The sequence below is a fragment of the Talaromyces proteolyticus genome (genome assembly GCF_021365285.1).
Source record: "Talaromyces proteolyticus strain PMI_201 chromosome Unknown BGW36scaffold_6, whole genome shotgun sequence".
Lineage (NCBI taxonomy): Eukaryota > Fungi > Ascomycota > Eurotiomycetes > Eurotiales > Trichocomaceae > Talaromyces > Talaromyces proteolyticus.
In genome coordinates, this window is record NW_025764282.1 from 2,122,887 (window position 1) to 2,142,221 (window position 19,335).

At 43.3% G+C, this 19,335-nt stretch overlaps 10 protein-coding genes across 10 annotated transcripts; 5 read left to right on the top strand and 5 right to left on the bottom strand.

Annotated features, from left to right (window-relative positions):
* Positions 1 to 379: 379 nt before the first annotated feature.
* On the bottom strand, positions 380 to 1,934 carry BGW36DRAFT_342032 (putative MATE efflux family protein subfamily; the record flags this gene model as incomplete). Its single annotated transcript, XM_046213110.1, has 2 exons — positions 380 to 1,284; positions 1,337 to 1,934. The coding sequence occupies 2 exons, from the start codon at positions 1,932 to 1,934 to the stop codon at positions 380 to 382; spliced, it is 1,503 nt and encodes a 500-aa protein (XP_046072535.1).
* A 1,215-nt stretch (positions 1,935 to 3,149) lies between these two features.
* Positions 3,150 to 5,246, top strand: BGW36DRAFT_450587 (putative MFS transporter; the record flags this gene model as incomplete). Its single annotated transcript, XM_046221805.1, has 7 exons — positions 3,150 to 3,370; positions 3,462 to 3,775; positions 3,833 to 3,922; positions 3,975 to 4,589; positions 4,654 to 4,728; positions 4,785 to 4,912; positions 4,964 to 5,246. 7 exons carry the CDS (start codon positions 3,150 to 3,152, stop codon positions 5,141 to 5,143), a joined length of 1,623 nt encoding a protein of 540 aa, XP_046072536.1. The 3' UTR covers positions 5,144 to 5,246.
* Positions 5,191 to 6,641, bottom strand: BGW36DRAFT_379551 (zinc-binding oxidoreductase). Its single transcript, XM_046216222.1, has one exon. It carries the CDS (start codon positions 6,403 to 6,405, stop codon positions 5,350 to 5,352), a length of 1,056 nt encoding a protein of 351 aa, XP_046072537.1. The 5' UTR covers positions 6,406 to 6,641; the 3' UTR covers positions 5,191 to 5,349.
* A 650-nt stretch (positions 6,642 to 7,291) lies between these two features.
* BGW36DRAFT_379553 (uncharacterized protein) lies at positions 7,292 to 8,282 on the top strand. The gene is made up of 4 exons (XM_046216223.1): positions 7,292 to 7,554; positions 7,607 to 7,690; positions 7,746 to 7,814; positions 7,869 to 8,282. The coding sequence occupies exons 1-4, from the start codon at positions 7,449 to 7,451 to the stop codon at positions 8,267 to 8,269; spliced, it is 660 nt and encodes a 219-aa protein (XP_046072538.1). The 5' UTR covers positions 7,292 to 7,448; the 3' UTR covers positions 8,270 to 8,282.
* Positions 8,283 to 8,691: 409 nt separating this feature from the next.
* Positions 8,692 to 9,518, bottom strand: BGW36DRAFT_379554 (uncharacterized protein). Its single transcript, XM_046216224.1, has 3 exons — positions 9,432 to 9,518; positions 9,268 to 9,369; positions 8,692 to 9,212 (listed from the first exon to the last, which is right to left on the bottom strand). Exons 2-3 carry the CDS (start codon positions 9,323 to 9,325, stop codon positions 8,977 to 8,979), a joined length of 294 nt encoding a protein of 97 aa, XP_046072539.1. The 5' UTR covers positions 9,326 to 9,369; positions 9,432 to 9,518; the 3' UTR covers positions 8,692 to 8,976.
* Positions 9,519 to 9,923: 405 nt separating this feature from the next.
* On the bottom strand, positions 9,924 to 11,612 carry BGW36DRAFT_417166 (putative uracil permease; the record flags this gene model as incomplete). Its single annotated transcript, XM_046219373.1, has 1 exon — positions 9,924 to 11,612. One exon carries the CDS (start codon positions 11,610 to 11,612, stop codon positions 9,924 to 9,926), a length of 1,689 nt encoding a protein of 562 aa, XP_046072540.1.
* Positions 11,613 to 12,090: 478 nt separating this feature from the next.
* On the top strand, positions 12,091 to 13,289 carry BGW36DRAFT_397474 (putative gibberellin 3-beta hydroxylase; the record flags this gene model as incomplete). The annotated part of the gene is made up of 3 exons (XM_046218304.1): positions 12,091 to 12,315; positions 12,379 to 12,541; positions 12,601 to 13,289. The coding sequence occupies 3 exons, from the start codon at positions 12,091 to 12,093 to the stop codon at positions 13,287 to 13,289; spliced, it is 1,077 nt and encodes a 358-aa protein (XP_046072541.1).
* A 27-nt stretch (positions 13,290 to 13,316) lies between these two features.
* On the bottom strand, positions 13,317 to 15,294 carry BGW36DRAFT_450596 (putative C6 transcription factor). Its single transcript, XM_046221806.1, has 5 exons — positions 14,920 to 15,294; positions 14,032 to 14,857; positions 13,844 to 13,975; positions 13,684 to 13,775; positions 13,317 to 13,623 (listed from the first exon to the last, which is right to left on the bottom strand). The coding sequence occupies exons 1-5, from the start codon at positions 15,207 to 15,209 to the stop codon at positions 13,344 to 13,346; spliced, it is 1,620 nt and encodes a 539-aa protein (XP_046072542.1). The 5' UTR covers positions 15,210 to 15,294; the 3' UTR covers positions 13,317 to 13,343.
* Positions 15,295 to 16,087: 793 nt separating this feature from the next.
* On the top strand, positions 16,088 to 16,843 carry BGW36DRAFT_427787 (uncharacterized protein; the record flags this gene model as incomplete). Its single annotated transcript, XM_046220456.1, has 1 exon — positions 16,088 to 16,843. The coding sequence occupies one exon, from the start codon at positions 16,088 to 16,090 to the stop codon at positions 16,841 to 16,843; it is 756 nt and encodes a 251-aa protein (XP_046072543.1).
* Positions 16,844 to 17,456: 613 nt separating this feature from the next.
* On the top strand, positions 17,457 to 18,668 carry BGW36DRAFT_176133 (acyl-CoA N-acyltransferase). The gene is made up of 2 exons (XM_046209681.1): positions 17,457 to 18,107; positions 18,177 to 18,668. The coding sequence occupies exons 1-2, from the start codon at positions 17,579 to 17,581 to the stop codon at positions 18,437 to 18,439; spliced, it is 792 nt and encodes a 263-aa protein (XP_046072544.1). The 5' UTR covers positions 17,457 to 17,578; the 3' UTR covers positions 18,440 to 18,668.
* The last annotated feature ends 667 nt before the right edge of the window (positions 18,669 to 19,335 follow it).

A 19,335-nucleotide genomic window follows, 5' to 3' on the forward strand; every position in this document is an offset into this window, starting at 1 on the left:
ATTTCCTATCTGGGAAAGGACCACATCCTGCACGCCAGACAATGAGACTAGGATGTATAAATACCGAAGGCCAATGACAGTTTGTTTTCTTATCTAGAGTTGAGAAATAAAGTCGACCTTTTACAGTTTTCTATGATGATATTCATTCCTCATCCCCACGAAAGGCTCTATGACGAAAAGGGAATCTTGGAGGAGAATCTTGGCCGCAATTCTGGACTTTTCATAAACAAGATATAACAGAAAGTGGGTATTAATATTGATAAATTTTTATTTGTAAAAGAATTTGTTTGCTTATCGCTGATATCTCACCTCTATTCATCTATGAATCAACGTCACTCTCGTGTCAACTTCATACATGTCATCGGTCAACCAGGGCGATCTATAGCCCCCCCGCCTCCAGCCTTTCATGAACTTCCATACGCGAAAAAGCCTTTTCAACTTCTTTCTTCCAGTCGCTCATGATAACAATGAGCCATTCCAAAGCACCAACCAGGTACAGCGCAATGCACTGTCCCGCCCATAACCCACCTAAACCCCATCCATGAAAGGCCAACCACACCCCCAATGGCAGCGCGCCACAATAGTAGCTAACCAGATTGACGGCTGCACCGATATGCTGCCGGCCCATTCCGCGAAGACTTCCACCGCAGCTACCATTCAGCCCATCGGCAATCTGGAACAAGGCGACGTACGGCAGCACCTCAGCCGTCAGACGGACGACCCGCTCGTCATCGTTGAAAATTCGGGCAAAATTATTCCGTGCAGCCATAAGAGCAGCCAATACAGTCACACCTAGGAATATACTAAGCCAAGCAGCCATGTTGGCTGCACGTGCTGCACCCCGGGCGTCTCTAGCACCAAGTAGATTACCAACGCGGGACGAAGCTGCAACTCCGACACCGAATGGAATTGTGTTCAAAATCTGGTCTGCAGTCATGATGACACTCTGTGCTGCGAGGGGGATTGTTCCCAGTCGGCCTGCAGCGAGGGCGACAATCTCAAAGGCTAGCCATTCCGTGCCCACATGGATGACGCCTAGGAATGCTAAGCGTGCAAAAGTACCAATATTCTCAAATGCTTTCCAGGACCAACCGCCCCAATATTCTGAACCCGCAATGAACCGAGCGTAGAGCACCAGTAAGAGGAAAGATAACCAATATGAAATACCGGTAGCAATTGGTGCACCGAGTAGGCCAATTTCGAATTTGTAGCAAAACAGATAATTGAGGAAGGCATTGAACGGCGAAGTGATGAGGAGGACATATGTTCCGGGACGCATGATTCCTATAATCGATATTAGCATTGTATGGTCCTCATTCATTAGTGAATAACATACCTTGAGCTTGGAGATACTTCTTCATGGATTCAAAATAGATATATCCTAGACCACCAGGGATCAAACACATAAGAAATCTGGAGCTGTCCCTTGACAAATCCGGGTCCTGTCCTAGGAAGAGAAAAACTTGCTCTGTGAAAGCCCAAAGGATGGCGACTGGGACATAAAACAGCCCGAGAACAATGAACCCACGTTGTAGTAGTATCCCAAGGTCATGTTTGTTCGAGCTTCCAGTAAATGACGACGATGCCAAAGTATCAAGCGCGGTAGTACCTCCCAGTGCAATCAGCCATGCACTGCAAGTTGCGAACATAAACGCAAAAGCAGCCGCCGCCAGATTTTCTGGGGAGGAGCGTCCGACAATAAGGACCGAAATCGTCTGGAGGCTGTTTTGCAGCGTATAAGCAAGAATCACTGGAATACATCTTTTCAGAAGGAGCCAAAATTCGGCAAGCATAAGACTTTTGTTGCTGTCTTCGTTACTGTTGTTGTTGGTTTCGCCAGTGTGATTCGAAACATCTTCGTCCACAGGCTTTGGTAGAAGTGAAGTATACTCGGTTGGGCCTGTTTCAGGCTCTCTTTCAGTAGAGATAGTCATGAGGTATTTTTTCAATGATGCTCACGATATGAGAATAATTAGATAGCAATGAGGTAGCTATATATAAAGGAAGATATTAAAATAACGTAGTGCGGGGTGCAATGTTTGGTATATTTTATGTTTTAAAAATTTCCTACCGCATATACTGCCGTAATGGAGACATATTCTATTCTAATGAAAAGAGTATGACTGGGTCCAGATCTCATTGACCGACTTTCGGAATTGAGATAGCCCATTCATTGAGCATGACAATCCTTTAGAATATGCAAGAGCACGTCAGATTGGTCCCTGTGCCAAGTTCTCCACCTTCGCGGTTAAGGGCTTGTATTCTCCTCGGTCAGCATGCATCGGAACCCGTCGGCTTATTGCGATCTATGGCTGGCGAAAATCGAAGACACATAAAAACATGAAAAGATGATCAATATATAGGCATACTCGTGGAGAGCAAATCGCATGACAGATAGCCCTAAGTGAATTCCTATATGCGTGGACATATCAACCACTTAAGTCTACGTTAAATTAAATTATCTTCAATGCCATAAACTATTTGTTCAAATCGAAAATTGAGGTCTTGCTTCAATATTTTCCCCCCATAGCTATGTCACAGCATATTTTGGAAGGCCCAGAATTAGTGACTATTTTCTTCAATCGCTAATATCACGTCAATTGGCTTATTCAGAGAAACAACTTTGTCGCGTTAACATTCACGTTTCCTTATCTTTCTGTGCTTATCAGCTTGTTTGATTGGAGAATGCTGCTAGTTCCGGTCACTTACGCCTTGTGGGGTGTTTTCTTGTTTGTTATCACAGCCAGGCACAACTTATCGTGCCTCAACGCTCGGCCTCCTGGAGAATAACAGCGGCTGATTACTCACAAGATTTGCAGTACACTCTGCGCATCGTCACTGGTCTATTTGAAGAGTATAGATAAGCATCGTCCAATGCGACACTAGGGTGATCCGGCGTTTCTCCCTGACATGTATCACCCACGCTAAGAAGCATTGTAAGCTAGATGTATGCCCTTATATGTGCTACGTTTCCGTATAACCCAAATACAAGTCTGGAGTTTGGACCAAGCTTTTTATTCGGCGGAACGTTCAACTACTGCCATTACCCTACCGTTTCCCAATTTATAGAGGACATATACACTCAATTATAATTATCTTTGTGTGACTATTAAATGAACGCTCATTTTGCGTCGACTTGACTTATAACAATGGATGAAAAAGCAAAAGCCCCTGAAACGCCGGACAGTATTGCCGCGTTAGATGCACCATCGCAGTCTGATCTCAACCCCATCGATCATGGGGTGGTCTGCGACACCTCAGTCGACAATAAGACCACCAAGACACATCCTCAGCCAACTTCCGATCCTCTAGACCCGTTGAATTGGAGCAATTTCCAGAAGCATCTGATTCTGAGTATTGTGATGCTAAAGTAAAAAAGCCCCAGCCCTAACCCTAAAAGCCTCCTTCCGCCTCCGCAACCCAATGAGGAAATTTTTGTGCTAACTTTGCCTACATCAAAGATATTTTCTTTTCACTTATATAACGACGACAACCGTTCCATCATTCGCTGAAATTCAAGACCAGTTCAATATCAGTTATTCACAGGTGAACTGGACTGTTGCTATTCCCGCCCTCGGTCTTGCCGTTGGTCCGCTCTTTTGGTCATCCTTGAGCGATATCTACGGGCGTCGTCTTATATTCATTATTGGAACAATTGTTGCATTGGTGTCGACGATTGGAGTCGCTGTCGCAGATACATATGGCGGTTATATGGCTGGGAGATTCTTCCAAGGGTTCGGTGTTAGTCCTGCATCAACTGTAGGGATGGCTGTTGGTAGGCCTAACACTGTCGCTCGATCAAAAATATCATTTATCTAATAAATTTATCCAGTAAATGACCTGTTCTTTGACTATGAGCGCGGGCAAAAGCTGGGCCTATGGGTTTTGGCGATTGACTCAGGTCTTCTCCTTGGCCCCACATGTGAGTATCATTTCATTCCGGATTATGTTTAATGCTAATACACTACACTTAGTTGGAGGATTTCTCAATCTTGTCAGTGCTGCGTGGATTAACTGGTTCAATGCTATTCTATTTGCAGCACTCTTGGTTTTAGAACTATTCTTCATGCCAGAGACCTTGTATCCGCGCAACCTCATGCTCCAAACCATGCCAAAGGGTGTGATTGTTTCACCCAATGACCCGGAAAAAGCTTCTGGGTTTTTAGAACCAAAAAATACAGAAAAAACAAAGGAACCACCTAATCCTGCACGAACTAAGAAGCTTATGTTTATTAATTACCGCCCTCTCCCTGGAATCCGCCATCCTAAGCCATGGGACTCGATCACCCGCTTTATCCTGACATTTAAGAGCCCAGCCGTCGTTATATCAATCATAGGATACTGTTTCCTCTGGTATTGGTGGGTATTGTCGGTGATCACAATGGTACCAGCCGCATACCCAAACTACTCGCCTTTAATCCAGGGCTTGCTATTTCTCGGCCTATTTCTGGGCACATTAACCTCAGAAATATTCTGCTCTGGAAGACTCAGTGACTATATAGTGGAAAAACTCGCAAAGAAAAATGGAAATATACGCGTTGCAGAGATGAGGCTGTGGCTGGCATATCCGGCGATGCTTCTAACTGCTGGTAAGCTTTAGCTTGAGGTGACTCGAGACTATTTATTAATGACAATTTTTAACTATTTTTGCAGTCGGTATGATCGTTTGGGGAGTTAGCGTCGACAAGGGCTATCACTGGATAGTGGGCCAGATCGGACTTTTCATGTGTAAGAAATTCCCTTTTACCGTATTATCCATGTTGATATTAACGGATGTCCTTTAGTCGCCGCCGGTATCCAAATAGGCAATACTGTTGTAAGCAGTTACATCGTAGACAGTTATCCTTTACAGTCTATGAGTGTAGTTACCTTTTATGCCGTATTCCTCAACCTGAGTGCATTTATTGATCCGGTAGGAAACCAGTATCCAGTTTAAGTTATGATGCTAACCAATCGATGTCAGTTTTTTATTGCAAATTGGCAAGCATCTTCTGGATGGACCTGGTGCTTCACAGCCCAGGCTTTGGTGACTCTAGTCGGTGGCACGCTGGTATTTGGATCTCTTCAGGTGTTTGGAGGAATGATGCGCGATAAGGCACCTCAGCCGTCATGGGTGAATCCAGAGTTCGATTCAAGTGTCTAAATGTACATTTTATAGCATCTATAGGCTATAAAGCTTAGTTCGTGAGTAGAATAAAAGGAATTAATTTGTATCTAATCATATAAGTGGCGCTGTTTTTGTAGCTTTCCTAATAGTGGTGGTCCACGAGAAGGATTATCTTTTGTGTTTCTTTGGCAGATGAAATTGAAGTTAGTTTCACTTTCCAAACGCTAGAATTCAAACAAAATCTAGTCTGTTTCATCTACATTGTAGACGAGCTTCTCTCCACTAACTTTATTATCACGCAACAATTGTAGTCCATCCAAGACCCCTTTCAGACCTCCCGGATTGACCTTGGGAGGGTGCACCTTGATCTTACCCTCCCCTAATAGCTTTGTAGCAAGCTCCCAGAATATGGCTGCGTATTCCTTGTCTTCAGGTTTTGCCTCAATTTTTACGGGACCGAAATCAAAGCTTTCACCTAAAGCAGTATAGCCTAGCGTCCAACGACTTCTCACGTTCTCTCGCTCGACATTTACGTTAGCAAGAAGAGTACAGTCTCCAACCAGGGAAGAGGACAACGCTTCGCCACAAAATTTCGCAGAGTCACTGGTAGTAATGGTGTCAAACGCGAGAGTTAGCTTATCATCGGTGTACTTGCGAATCTCAGCAGCTGCGTTCGGATCATTGTAATCGAAAACGGCATCCGCTCCAAGACTTTTAACAAGATCAAAATTCCGGGGAGAGCAGGTTGTCAAAACCGTGTATCCTGACAGTTTTGCAAATTGGATGGCAAGAGAGCCTGTTGCAGTTGAGCCTCCGTAAATCAACAGATGAACGGACTTCTCCTTGCTGATAGGTTGTGTGGGTAAAGCCAGCTTCAAACTCTGATACAGCGCTTGGCCAACCGTGGTAATCCCGACTCCTAGAGTAGCTGCCTCTTGGAAGCTAAGATTTTCGGGAATGTGACTTTGAACGTCTCCCTTGACTACCACATATTCTGCAAAAGCACCATCTTCAAGCTGGCTAGCATTTCCTCCATGCGCGAAACCGCAAATTCGATCTCCCTTTTTGAAAGGTTTCTTGACATCCTTTCCGACCTCCTCGACTATACCAGCATAGTCACAGCCGATAAGAGAACCAACTGGGGAGACATATGCAATGTGTTTCCAGTCAGTTGGGTTCAAGGCTACGCTGACTGTTTTGACTAGAATGTAGTCATCACGAAGAGCAGGAATCGGGCGATCGGAAACCAGACCTTCCTTTTGAGGGGAAACGACCACAATTGCTTTTTGAACAGACATTGTGGGCAACTGATCTGGTTAACTTTGTACTGAGCTGGGAGATCACGTTCAATGTATAATGAAAAGAGTCTGATCAAGTCAAAAAGATGTTTGACAACACTTATATATCATAAAGATCTTTGCCAGACTATTATAAAGGGCTGACAAATAAGATGTGGTTTTGGGATATTTTCCGGTTTGCTTCAGTTTCCAGCTCCGAAAAATACAGAACTTCCCGCTACTACCCTAAGCATAAGGAATATCCAAAATTGACATGTACTATGAAAAAGTAGCATAGAATTGAATTTCTAATCAATTTATAATCAATAATTACGAGCCATGAGATATAGTTCCCCTGTGGGCTACCCCGATCGATATGATTGGCTTCTTTAACTATGCTATACTTTCCAACGAACCAATCGTTGGGGACTGTAACAGCTGCATGGCCACTAGCAACGCTATTTTGAGGGATTGAGAGGAGAATGGGGCATTCGATGAGAAGTAGTATCAATAATTAATCACATTTATTGTTCATCATCTTGTTAGCAAAAAATCCACTAAGATGGCACAGCATCAAATCGTCACCTTGGCAAAGGGCTACCCCCGGAAAATCTTCAAAAATTGAAGAAATATATATTTCCACTACCCCTTATATATTGAGAAAATTAAAATACCATATTATTTATTTCTAATGCCACTATTTCTTCTGAAGCTTTTACTATATAATTATACTATATATATCTATATTATGATTTTAATTAAATTAAATTTTCTAGATTCTAAATCTGAGATAGCGTTCGTGGCGGGTGGTGATTTGACCCGCGCTAATCTTACTGAGCGGATATTCTCGGCTTGTTGCGGGGACTAAGAACTTCAGAAGTTTGTAGATGTTATATACATTCAGATGGTTATATATGAATATCAAGAACAAACTTGATGACTTGCATAACAAAGGCACAGCATCCTTTAGGAAATATTTGAATATTATGACAACATCTCTTTCATTGCTATATGCAATATTCATCAGGATCAATTGATAGCCCATCCCTTTTACTGATATTTTCATGTTAGATTGTATACAACAGGTTGAAAGAAATGATGCAGGTGTGAAGAAAACTGATGCGCTCGCGCAGACTCATGGCGTTAAGGCGGCCGCCTACAAAGTTGATAGTAAGTTTACTATCAAATGCTGACCTGCGCCTCGAGCTAACTGAATTTAAAGTCTCCGATCCTGGACAAATGAAGAATACGATTGCAGCCGTCGTTCGAGACTTCGGGCGAATCGACTTTTTTGTTGCCAAAGCAGGTGAGCTTAGAAACTCCAATTTCATAACTAAACGAGATAAACTGATAAGTGGCAGGAATGGCTATTTCGAAGCCGATATTGGAACAACAACTAGATCAATATCGCGAAAAAGTCTCTGCTAATGGTAAGCGCGACTCCGATCTATATCGGTCCTTGAAGTACTAAGATGATCGACTAGTCGACGGAGTCGTCTTCCAGCGTCAAGACAGTGGAAACTTGATGATCATATCAAGTATGATTGCGCATATTGTCAATGTGCCAACAGACCAACCCGTCTACAATGGAACCAAGGCTTTTATCCTACATTTTGGAAAGTCTCTAGCTCGTGAATGGAGGGAGTTTCCCCGCGTCAACATTGTCTCACCCGGTTTCTTCGACACTAAGATGGGAGCAAGCCCTCTGTCGGTTAGCGAGGCTTACCGTATGACAAGTCTTGGACGCCAGGGACATACGAAAGAATTAAGGGTCTATAACTCTCCCTTGCCAGCGACACTTCTACCTATACGACGGGGAGCGACGTTCTTATTGATGGTGGATACATGCTTCCATGAGCATGAGTTTATAGATTGCTTGAATTGAAAATCAATGCTCCTGAGATTGCTTTATATACTGATGTAGCATATCCTAGGGTAATTCATTAGTTGATTCATCACACGAGAGTGATGAAATGAAGTGGGTCCGCAACATAGGGGTTGAGGTTGAAAAAATCCAATAATACTTTTCCAATTTCGAAGATCCTCTACTGGCTCAACGTTTGGATTCAGCTACAAAGTGGTTGGCAAGCTTACTGGTCAGGTTCGCACTCTCACTCCGAAGAAAACTAACAGTCATAGAGTAGAATCACGAAATAATACATTTCTGTATGCACTTCCTGTTAATCATGTGTTGGTCTTGCGGTAGTTTAACTCGTTTTTTTGGCGGGTGAAGATTCGCTTCCACCATTGCATCTAGTATCTCATTTATGCCTGCTCCTGTAACTGCAGAGCATTCAAAGTATCCGTGTAAACCATTCTCGGCGATAAAACTTGTAATATTTTGACGCCATTGGGCAATCTTCAATTGACCCACAAGCGCAGAGTTGTCATCCAATAAATCACCTCGACATCCGACCAGAAATACCGTGGGGTTCTTTCGTGATTTCAATCTCCTATCGGATACTTCCATACCACCTATTGCATCCCACAGCCTCATATTTAGCACTTCCCATGCCCCGTCAGGGTTGCCCCAGATCATCTCGTCTAGTGCATAGCAAATCAGGGCGATATCAACATAACCATACATGACACCTAATAGCGGCAGAAAACTTTCGTAATTTTAGAGTCTTCCCAAAATTCAAAGACCTTAGCATATTTGGACTCTTTTGAACGTGTCTCCATCCTGAGCATCAGTGGAGCTTCAACCATGACAGACATTACACTATTAAAGCGATCCTCCATTGTTTTCTTTAGAAAGGATAGAAGACAAGACTTTCCAGCACCGTCTGGGCCGGCGATAACGACTTTCATCCGAGGATCTTGCATGCCTTTGACTTATGTGTTAGAGACGAGGATAACTCAGGAAAAGCTTGCAGTGAATACTTAAAGCCATCAGCGTTTTTCGAAGAAGACCAAATCTCGGAGCCGAGAAGGACTTCATGCCTTTGGAACCACCGTAGTATTTCAACGGTTGTTATTAGAGTGCTGTGCCGAGCGAGACAGGTCTTAGCTTGGATACGAGAAGGCTAATTACGAGGGTGGAGTACTTGTTCTTAATACGCCTTAGCAATCGGAATTTTGAGTCTCTCTTGTCTGTCCTCAATTCATGCAATAAGTGAGTCCATCTTTCCCACTTATGGGTGAGAAATGTCAAATTATGGAGGGTAAACAAAGTTTTTTTTCCATTATTGTTACAAAAGATTTCAGACTTGCGATATCTCCAGTAACTTACTTCTTGAGGGTTTGCTTAGTAATCTGATACAGCACAGCAACCTCTATTAATTATTTAATATGAATATCAATCACATTTCCATGTCCTGTCATCATTTCCGGGACCTCTTGTGGGTAATGAATTGTCGGCATCTAATTAATAATTATTGCCACCTTAGATAGCTAGGGGTACAGTTTTCTGGTTGCCAGAAGTTAATGCATGAGTACTAAAATTCAAAATTGAATAGATCTTTATTTTTAGCATATATTCGTATTAAGTTGACTATCCAATTGCTAGGGAAGAAGTATACTTGATTAGATAACTAACATCAGACAGAATATTTGGTTTTCTCTTCTATTATTTCTGACGCGCTGCCTACACCACCGACACCCTCAAGAACAGTCGTAAAAGTACCGAAATAATCCTCATCATCCTGTACGCCGAGACCAGTAATAGGTGAGACTCTATGAAGGACATAGTATGTCACAACACTCAGCAAACAGCCTAGAATATAAGACAGGTCATATAGGTTTGACCATCCTGCCCACGGATCAGCGGAGCCTTGCTGTACCATCCGTGCGAATCCCGGTAATGTTATCCAGACTCCCATCATCCAGGCGACAAAAGCACGCCAATTATATCCCTTCTGGTACCAGTAGATACTCTTGGAACTGTACTCGTAAAGATCACTCAGTTTGAGAATTTGTCTGCGAACCAAGAAGTAGTCGCTAAACATCACACCAGTCATGGGTCCAATGAAGACGCCGTAACCACCAAGAACAGTCAGGAATTTGCTGGCACCATTTAGCAGAGACCATGGCTGCACAATAAATGAGATCATTGACAGCAAGATCATCCCCCGCCGGATTGTGAAGTAACGTGGGAAAAGCCCAGATAGATCGAGTCCGGCTGCAACCCCATTATTGGCGACCACCATACCAAACTGAGCAATCATGAAAGAGAGGCCGCCAAAAGCCACAGCAGCGCGTGAACGAGACGAATTTCCGTAATGGGCTTGAAGGGCACTGTATAGATCGTACGGCGCCCAGAGTAAGGTTCCTTCCTGCTCCGGAAATAGTTGAGCTGCACAGGATGTGCAAATAATTCCGATCAGAGCAACAACGATTGTTCCCATGGGTACCATAACCAGTTGTGCAAGGATCTGATCCTTTGGTTTTCGTGCGTAGCGAGTATAGTCAGACTGAACATAGACATGTACGCTCATAGAGTTGATCATGGTGCAGATACCGAGTACCATCATCCAACCCAGGTGACTTCCAGTTGCTTGACTAACTCCGGACACTGTACTAACATTTGTGACCAGAGTACCGACTCCATGAGCTTTTGCCATGAACCAGATCCAAGTTACGATGATAGTCGGTATCACCGCGGTACAGGAAATGAGAAAGGGAATCTTATACTTTTCTGGCTTGATCCAAATAAATGGGTAGTATAAGACAGTGAAAATAATAAATGAGGTGAAATCTCCAGTCGTCATTGTCCCACCAGCCAGAGAAGTATTAACATTGGCAAATGAGGGCCATATCGCCGTTAAGACAACCTTGACACATTGCCCACCCCAGTAAACCTGAGTCGAGAACCAGATACATGCCAAAAAGACTCGCTGAATCACAACAAAGGCAAACCCGTTGACTCCCCATGGAGCTCTTTGAATGATCGGAAAGCCGATGTGCCATTTTGCTCCCGGCGCACCAGTCATCACGCAGAGGAAACCGACAATAACGTTTCCTATGATGACTGTCAACATGGCCTGCCAGACATTTAATCCATAAGCGATTAACGATGAGCCAGTTGTCCAGCCTCCAATGTTGAAGGAGCCCGTGATCACCCACAAGGTGACGAATTCCCAAGGACCAAATGTTCGCCTAGCCGGCTCTAGAGGACGAGTGTCAGGGTTGAGGTTTTTCAGCGAGTCATATCCCTCTCGATCTTCGGCATGATCGTCACCGTCATTCTTCACTTCGAGGTATTTGAACAAATTCCGTATGGCGGCCATATTAGCACTGCGGTTCCAGTTGCTTGTTTTCCAAGAGGATCCCGGGTTGTTCAATATCCATATACATATGGGGGGGAGAGGGGGGGAAAACAAATATCAGTAAATTTCCTGTGCTTTATACTTGTCGTTCGTACCTGCGCAGTACATCTTCCCGCGATAATTGAACGGCCAGATAGGGCAATCAACTTATCAAATGTGGTAATAGGAGATAAGCGATTTGGTTCACCAGTTTATCCGCTACGAGCCAATCAGAGATCCTATATATAGTTTACCCTTATCTTTGTGTCGCCAAGGTTTTAACTAGTTGGCTCACTTAACAAGCGCATAAACTGATAAACTCAAGATGTTCAGAGTCGGAACTAGTACTGAATTGTCCTAGACAGGATATTATATATAAACCTAACGTGTGCCATTGTTGACTGAGAGTGCCTCAGTGAGAGGAAAGTGCGAGCAATTTTGGCACAATTTCTTATCAATGATGTCTACCACCGTTATCTCCACCAATGCCAACACGTCAAAGACGATTCGCCTGACAAACGGTAAAAATTTCACCTATGTCTCCAATGCGGCATCCACAGAAGAGTCAATTCCTATCATTGACGTGTCGCGCATGTATAGCGATAAGCTGGCCGATCGTCAAGCCTTGGCTGAAGATATTCGACAAGCAGCTCATAGTATTGGGTTCTTCTGTATAACGAGTCATGTAGGTGTTACCCCTTGCCTTTCCCTTTGTTAGGTATCAATGACAATAAGCTAAGATGTGTAGAATATAAACATGGAGCTGGTCTCAGATGTGATGGAGCAAGCTAAGGGGTTTTTTGCTCTTCCAGAGGAAAAGAAAATGGAAGTGAGCTCGGAACTCATACCGGACGAGTATTGCGGATATCATGGAATGCAGCGATACAACCCTAATGGCTGGAAATATAGAGGTCAGACCCCTCTCATCCATTCTTTTTGTTGGGATCAACACTAATGATGCTGAATATAGACCTGTACGAAGCGTTCAACTGGAACTATAACCCGGCTAAAGATCCCGATCATCCAGACCCGTTGACGCCACAAATAAATCTTTGGCCAAAGGACATGCCCGAATTTGAAGAAAAGCTCAGTGCTTATCAGACTGAAATGATTCGGTTTGCACGTCGACTAACACGCATGTTTGCATTGGCCCTACATGTCCCAGAAGACTTTTATGACGAGCACGTGAAGCAGCCAGAAGCCGGTTTACGAATTCTCCATTACCCACAGCAAGAAGCACGTCGAGATGAGCAGAATGGCATTGGCGCTCATACTGACGTCGAGTTCTTTACCATCATCACCTCAGACGCAGAAGGTCTGGAGGTCCTTAGTAAATCGGGTCATTGGATCAAAGTCAAGCCTATTCCGGGTTGTTTGGTGGTGAATATCGCTGATTGCTTTATGCGACAGACGAATGACTTCTTTGTGAGCACAGTTCATCGGGTTATTAATGAGAGTGGCCGGGAGAGATATTCCGTACCCTTCTTCTGGGGTATCAACCGGAAGACCCTCTTGAGTCCTGTGCCAACGTGTGTCAGTGAAGAGAATCCGAACAAGTATCCAGTCATGACTGCGGGAGAGTATTATCTCTGGCGAACTAGGAGACAAAAGAGATCATGGCTGGTAGGTGAGAATCAGAATGAAACTTCTACAGAGTAGTGCAGTCACATCTGAACTCTAGTTGTGGTAAAAAGAAAGAAAAAAAATGTGCATTTAGAAAAGCCCTACAAAATCTTCCCAAGCCGCGGGCCAAGGGATCCGCTGAAGTACATCCAAAGGAACCATTAATTGCTGTGATATTAAATCCAAAGAATTCGTATTTCCTTGAGATCCATCATTACCAATGGAGGTGGTGGTATTTCCATTTTTTGCAATCTGCGGCATGGTAAGAAACCGATCGATATCTTCCACGTATGCACGAAGACGTTGACTGGCTTCCATTGCAGATGTCATACATGATGAAAGGCTCTCAAGCAGCTCCGACATGCAAAGCCTAGATGTGTTACTTAGAGGGTGGTAAAAAAACGGGTTATTATGACATATCGCAACTTACATGACAGTCCTCAAATGATGATAATCAGACCTAGACAGTCCCTGAGTAATAAAGCTGTTCAGGATATGTCCGAAACCCGAGAGCTCTTGTAACTGCAAGAATATCCACGTCAGAACAAATAATATTCAATTTAATTGTCGTCAATAGCAATCTGGCTTACCATAGCCAACCCCATTGCACGCAGATATTCAATGGGTATATTTGATATTTCGTCGATTAATTCAAGCACTGTCTGACAGGCTTCGTCGAGAGTTGTTGTGTGATAGGCACTAAAAGTAACCATCCTCAAAAGCTTCAATGTTTTATATTTAGTTGAATGTCTGTATGGTAGATAGTATGCGTACTGACCTGGTACGTACATGCGATGTTCGCCGTTTGATAGCCACATCGATTTCTCCGGACATTCGATGAGACTGGCATGGCTTTCATGAACCGGTCGGGCAGCCCACGGCGTGCTGCAGCGAGGGGATCCAGTATCTTCTTCTGAGGGTCATAGTCTAGAATAAAAGAAGTTGATAAATACCGATCATCCAGTTTAGTCGATGCACGTCGGTATTTGAATTGGGAAATAACATGTTCGATACCTCTATACAAGTCTGTGACAAAATTCCACCCACTGAGCCATTCGAATTGACCGTCGTCAGACTTGGTGAGGTCATTGTCTTGTATTGTGGGATAGGCAACAGATGATTGCAACTCTGGACATCTAATAACATGTCCAATAACTAGAGAAGTGTGAACCTCAAGGCGATACATGTGCCAGAACAGACGCCTTCGTTCTTCTCTCTCAATTCCAGTTAGATCGCGGGGCCACCTTTTCTCGTCACAAAAACCTTGCTCAGCCACTACAGCGTGATACAGTCCAAGAACTTGATGGAGAAGTGGCTCATCACTGTAGTGAAGGGCTGTCAAGCAAGCTAGTCCAATGGCTTGTAGACTTTCAAATTCTTCGAAGTCGTTCACGTCGTCCGGAAGAGCCTGAAGCGCTTCGTCAAAGTATAATTTTGGATCCAGGTTACTCGGTACATGTCTTTCGTTCAGGACAGACCCATTTTTGATCCGAAGCGCACTCACAGCGCACATTGCCATAAGTCTAGAGTATGAACCACGGCTATCCGGCATTCTACGGTTATTCCAGCGTTCTCTGAACGTCTGCTCGTGTATAGTAATGGCCCTTTTTTATATATTATCAGCTATAACGTTCCTGAATTTCACCCAGAATGAAGGAAAACGGACACTGGGTATACGGATTCAAAAAAATTATCAATCAGTATTTCGATCAATGTCATCGGACCATGTATGGACTCGCTTAAAGTCCATGGTGCTGCTACTCGGCTTTTATATCGAGGTTTGGTTCCTCTCTTCGCTGGCACTCGACTCCAGGTGCATGCTACTCCGTAATCGATGCAAGTAGCACATTGCAAGGAACTTTCATTCTCCCTTTTGCAACGACGACCTCTCTTATGACAAAAGTCGCAAGCTCGGGTTGCACGTCGCGACTTGGCTTTTGGCTGTGAACTAATCATAAGGAAGGTTATACTGTCCTTTTGCTTTGAAAGTAGAAGATACTGGCTTTTAGAGGTTTATATATAATACAAGCCTTGATATTTTAAAGATATAAGTTGACTGTAAAATATTGTCAATTTGTATATCGTTGCAATGCCGATATCGCACATTGGAACAGGCTGACGGTCACGTGATAAGATAAAGATACCACACGAGGGGACAACATGCGAAGGAGTTTGCGAGTCTGTCTGTGATCGAAAATATTGTTCTCGGTATCAATTGATCCTTGTCGAGCTAATTTATGCCATAAACACCAAATGAACCAGAAATCCTACATTTCTAAGATGATTGGCATTCACAGCCTAATATTTATATTCCTGCACAATATTCATTCTCTTGTTATAATAAGAATGGAGTATGTGTACAGAAAATGGATAATCTCCCTCCTTGATAGATTGTCCAGTAAAAGCTAAAAGTTTTACAAGTTTATGATTTAAAGTGTTTGAATTTATTTCATCAAAATATTTCCTCCGACAGCAGCCTAGAAGAGAAGGAAAAGAAACATATATTATTGAAAATTTTTCCAATTGGACCTTGTTTGTGGGCAATTTCCCTTTGCCAGAAGTATAATTAGCTCGAAATGTTCGTCATGCGGCGAGTCTACAGACTTTTCTTTGTTGAGATCCTGTCATGACGTTAGAAGTCAAAGCTCTTCTAAGCTAAAAATAAATTCATGTTAATGGATACTATATCAGTCTTCGAGGATTTTATATTCTTTGTGTCCTCTTTTTCTTAGAAGGATCTGCAAAGCTGTTCCGACTCCGACAAAACATGACCATCGAGTTTCACACAGCATAGAGCTTTTTCTTTTTCACTCAGCCAGTAATTTACCCTCAAAATGAAACCATCAGGGCTAGCTTCAGCATCAATTCTCTTTGGCCTAGCTCTCTCTAAGTCTACTATCAGTATCCCGTCCAGGCCGCGCCAAACCTATCCGTACATGCCAGTTTCCATCGATCTTTCCAGTCCGCATGCGCCGCTTGGGGATGTCGTAATTGGCGCCCACATAGTAGGGGCTATGATGACTGAAGGAAACTATTCCCATATAAGCGGTACATTCACAGTACCTACCCCGGCGGTGCCTCCAGGTGGCAAAGCTAGCAATATGTACTGTGTGCGAGTTGAACTAAGGATGTGTTCTGACTGTATTTCGGGGCCGGTGTATACCATAGGGTCAAGTTCTTGCACTGAAAATGGGTCTTACATGTTTTCTTTGTATTACGAGAATGGGACACTTCATCCCTATGCTAGTGCTAGTGATGAGATTCGCATAACCGTAGACGCATATGCAGGCAACTTTACCGTTGAAAATCTCAGCCTCGGCGAGAACACTAGCAAAGTTTTCGTCAACAACCCGCATCGTTCGTTAACTATGTCTCGGGTGGTCTGGGGCATGGAGCTTCCATTTGAGTCTGAAACAGCAGACTTTGGCACTGTGCAATTCGGGGATTTCTCTGCGGTCAGATATAGCAAACTAGTTGATTTAAATGGGAGCAAGCCGTTGAGGCTGCTTTTTAACAACTCTAACCCGCAGTTCACCATCGCGCCCACAATTACAGATCACTCGATGACAATTAAATATCCAGTTAAGTGAGAGTGGGAACTGAGGGACGAAACAATAATTATCAATGAGTTACTAACAATAATATAAAAACACACAATACCATGAATGACCATATATATATCTGAAGAAGCTAAAGGATATATTATGAATTTTATTAATGCTATAGTTGGGGTAGAAAGGATAGAGCTGCTAAGACAGTGGAGACACTATCAATTAATGAGGTGAGGGTCTCCGAGAGACTCATCTGGCAATCTAGTGACGGATAATATAAGACTGAAATCGAATAGCCTGCATTCTCAGCCAGTTCGGAACCTGTGGAACGATCCTCGTGGAGCAAAATATCTAGAATTTTCGGACCAGATCGCGATTAGGATTACTCCAACACAAACTCTTCTCCGGGTGACGAAGGGACGTTGTGAGATCGTCTGCTATCCTCAGCTTATTAATGCCACTGTTGGTAACTTTCGACATTCTATCTCCGGCATTGGTACATAATAGCATTACTTTAATGGCCTCAGGATCAGGTACTATGGCGACTTGTAACGCCATACCCGATTTGAGCGGGTCGTATTTCACTTTGGATTGCGATGGCTTACAAAACGTCTCTAATTTGCGGCTGCCTGCGGTGCCTAAACTAGTCTGTCGAATTCCGATCCTCTTCATGACTTTACACATTATTCGGTCTTGCGTTCATTTATTAAGTGCCTGGTTCAACCCAGAAAGCAGAAGAGACTACAAGAATAGAAAATTGTCAGGATAGAGAAAATGGTCGGGAATACAGGAGATCGAGACCAAAAGAGGTTTACGCTTAAACTAATTTCAGACCCATCCTATGCCGTCCAGCTTGCCGTCGCCAAACATTGCGCCTTCAAAGACAACCCTTTGAACAAAACAATGTATCCCATGGACGACGAAAATGTATCATTGCCATGGCTAGCCGAGCGTGAGCGTCGGGCCATTATGGAGGGCAAATCAACAATAACTGTTATAATAGACAACGACGATAGCGGTGCCGACGGCGAGAAGATCGCAGCATATGCCAGATGGAAAATTCCGGCGAAATTCCGCCCTGAGAATCCTGATTACAAGCAGAGGGATGACGAAGACAAACAAGAGGGTGGTATATCTGTAGGCGCAGGATCCACTGCTGCGCTGACAGTGGCCGAGGAGCTTGATGGCAGGAAATACATAGAGCCACCTTTACCTGCCGGGTCAAATGTGCCTCTTGTAACGGAATTTCGAGCAGCATTAAATATGTTGAGGAAGACTTACTGGAATGAAGAAACCGAATATCGTAAGTGATCATGATCTACATGTGCAGGCAATCTAGGGAATTTTTAAATGCTGATATCAGTACGAATAGTTCTAGGCTCTCTTTCAACAGACCCTAGCTACCAAGGGCAAGGCTGTGGATCTCTGCTTCTCGACTGGGGTGTGCGGCATGCCGATGCTAATGGAGCGGCTATCTATTTAGAATCTACACCGGTTGCTCAAAAGCTTTATAAAAAATTTGGATGGAAGGCCGTCGATAGGATGGAGTTGGATCTCGGGAAATATGGGGGGCCTAATCTCATGCATGGCCTCACAGCTATGAGAAGAGAGGCACGATCGACTTCTTCATCATAATTCAACATCGATCGTCTCGTATTCTGAATTCACCAAGTTACCAGTGAAACAGATTGGATGCATGAGGTGGCATAAGCCAAGAGCGCTGCTGCCTCCGGGTGGTTTAAGTGAATTAATGGTGCAGACGCCGCAGCCTAACCCTAACTATCCATAACACTCTCCTTGCATAAGTATCCTGGTATGCGTCCATGTCTACAACTCGATGTTACATTAAGAGAATGGGATAAATGACTCAAAATTTAATAACCAATTAAAACATACGCTCCATTGTTGAAGTAATACATAATAGAAACAAATCTAATCTTATTTCTATCATTCGAGCTTTGTGTCACATTCTTATAAAAATAAAAGATAGTGTCTCACCTTACCCTTACACCGCCAACTGGAAAACAAAGAACCTAAATGAGAGTCTTTGAATATGCCAGGTCGAAATAAATCACTTGATAATATCACATTGACTCAACTTCTTGAAAGAACAGAATCACAGAGAAAAGCCATCTGCATCTGTCTTAGACAAGGTTAAAACAGGGCCAGTAAAAGGACACCAAGAAAGCAATCAATGCGGGGAATGATCGACGTGGATGATGAAGTATGTCTTTCACCCAGCCGAATTAGAGTCGACTTAAGTTGTAATTTACTCGTCACAGTGATCCTGCTTATATAATGTTTTACCAAACGGTGCATCTTTCTTGATAAGTGAAAACATAGCACTCGGGCGATTATCTTTATAAAATCAACGAAGCAATTTATTTTTTAAAGAGAACTAGACTAGTATTTCTTGAACTTGCGTGAATGTATAGATGAAATGTTTAAGGGCAGACACTACTGATCAATTACATTATACCAATTGTCGGCATAGTGAGATTATATAGTGCTAACGCCTTTATGTGCCAAGT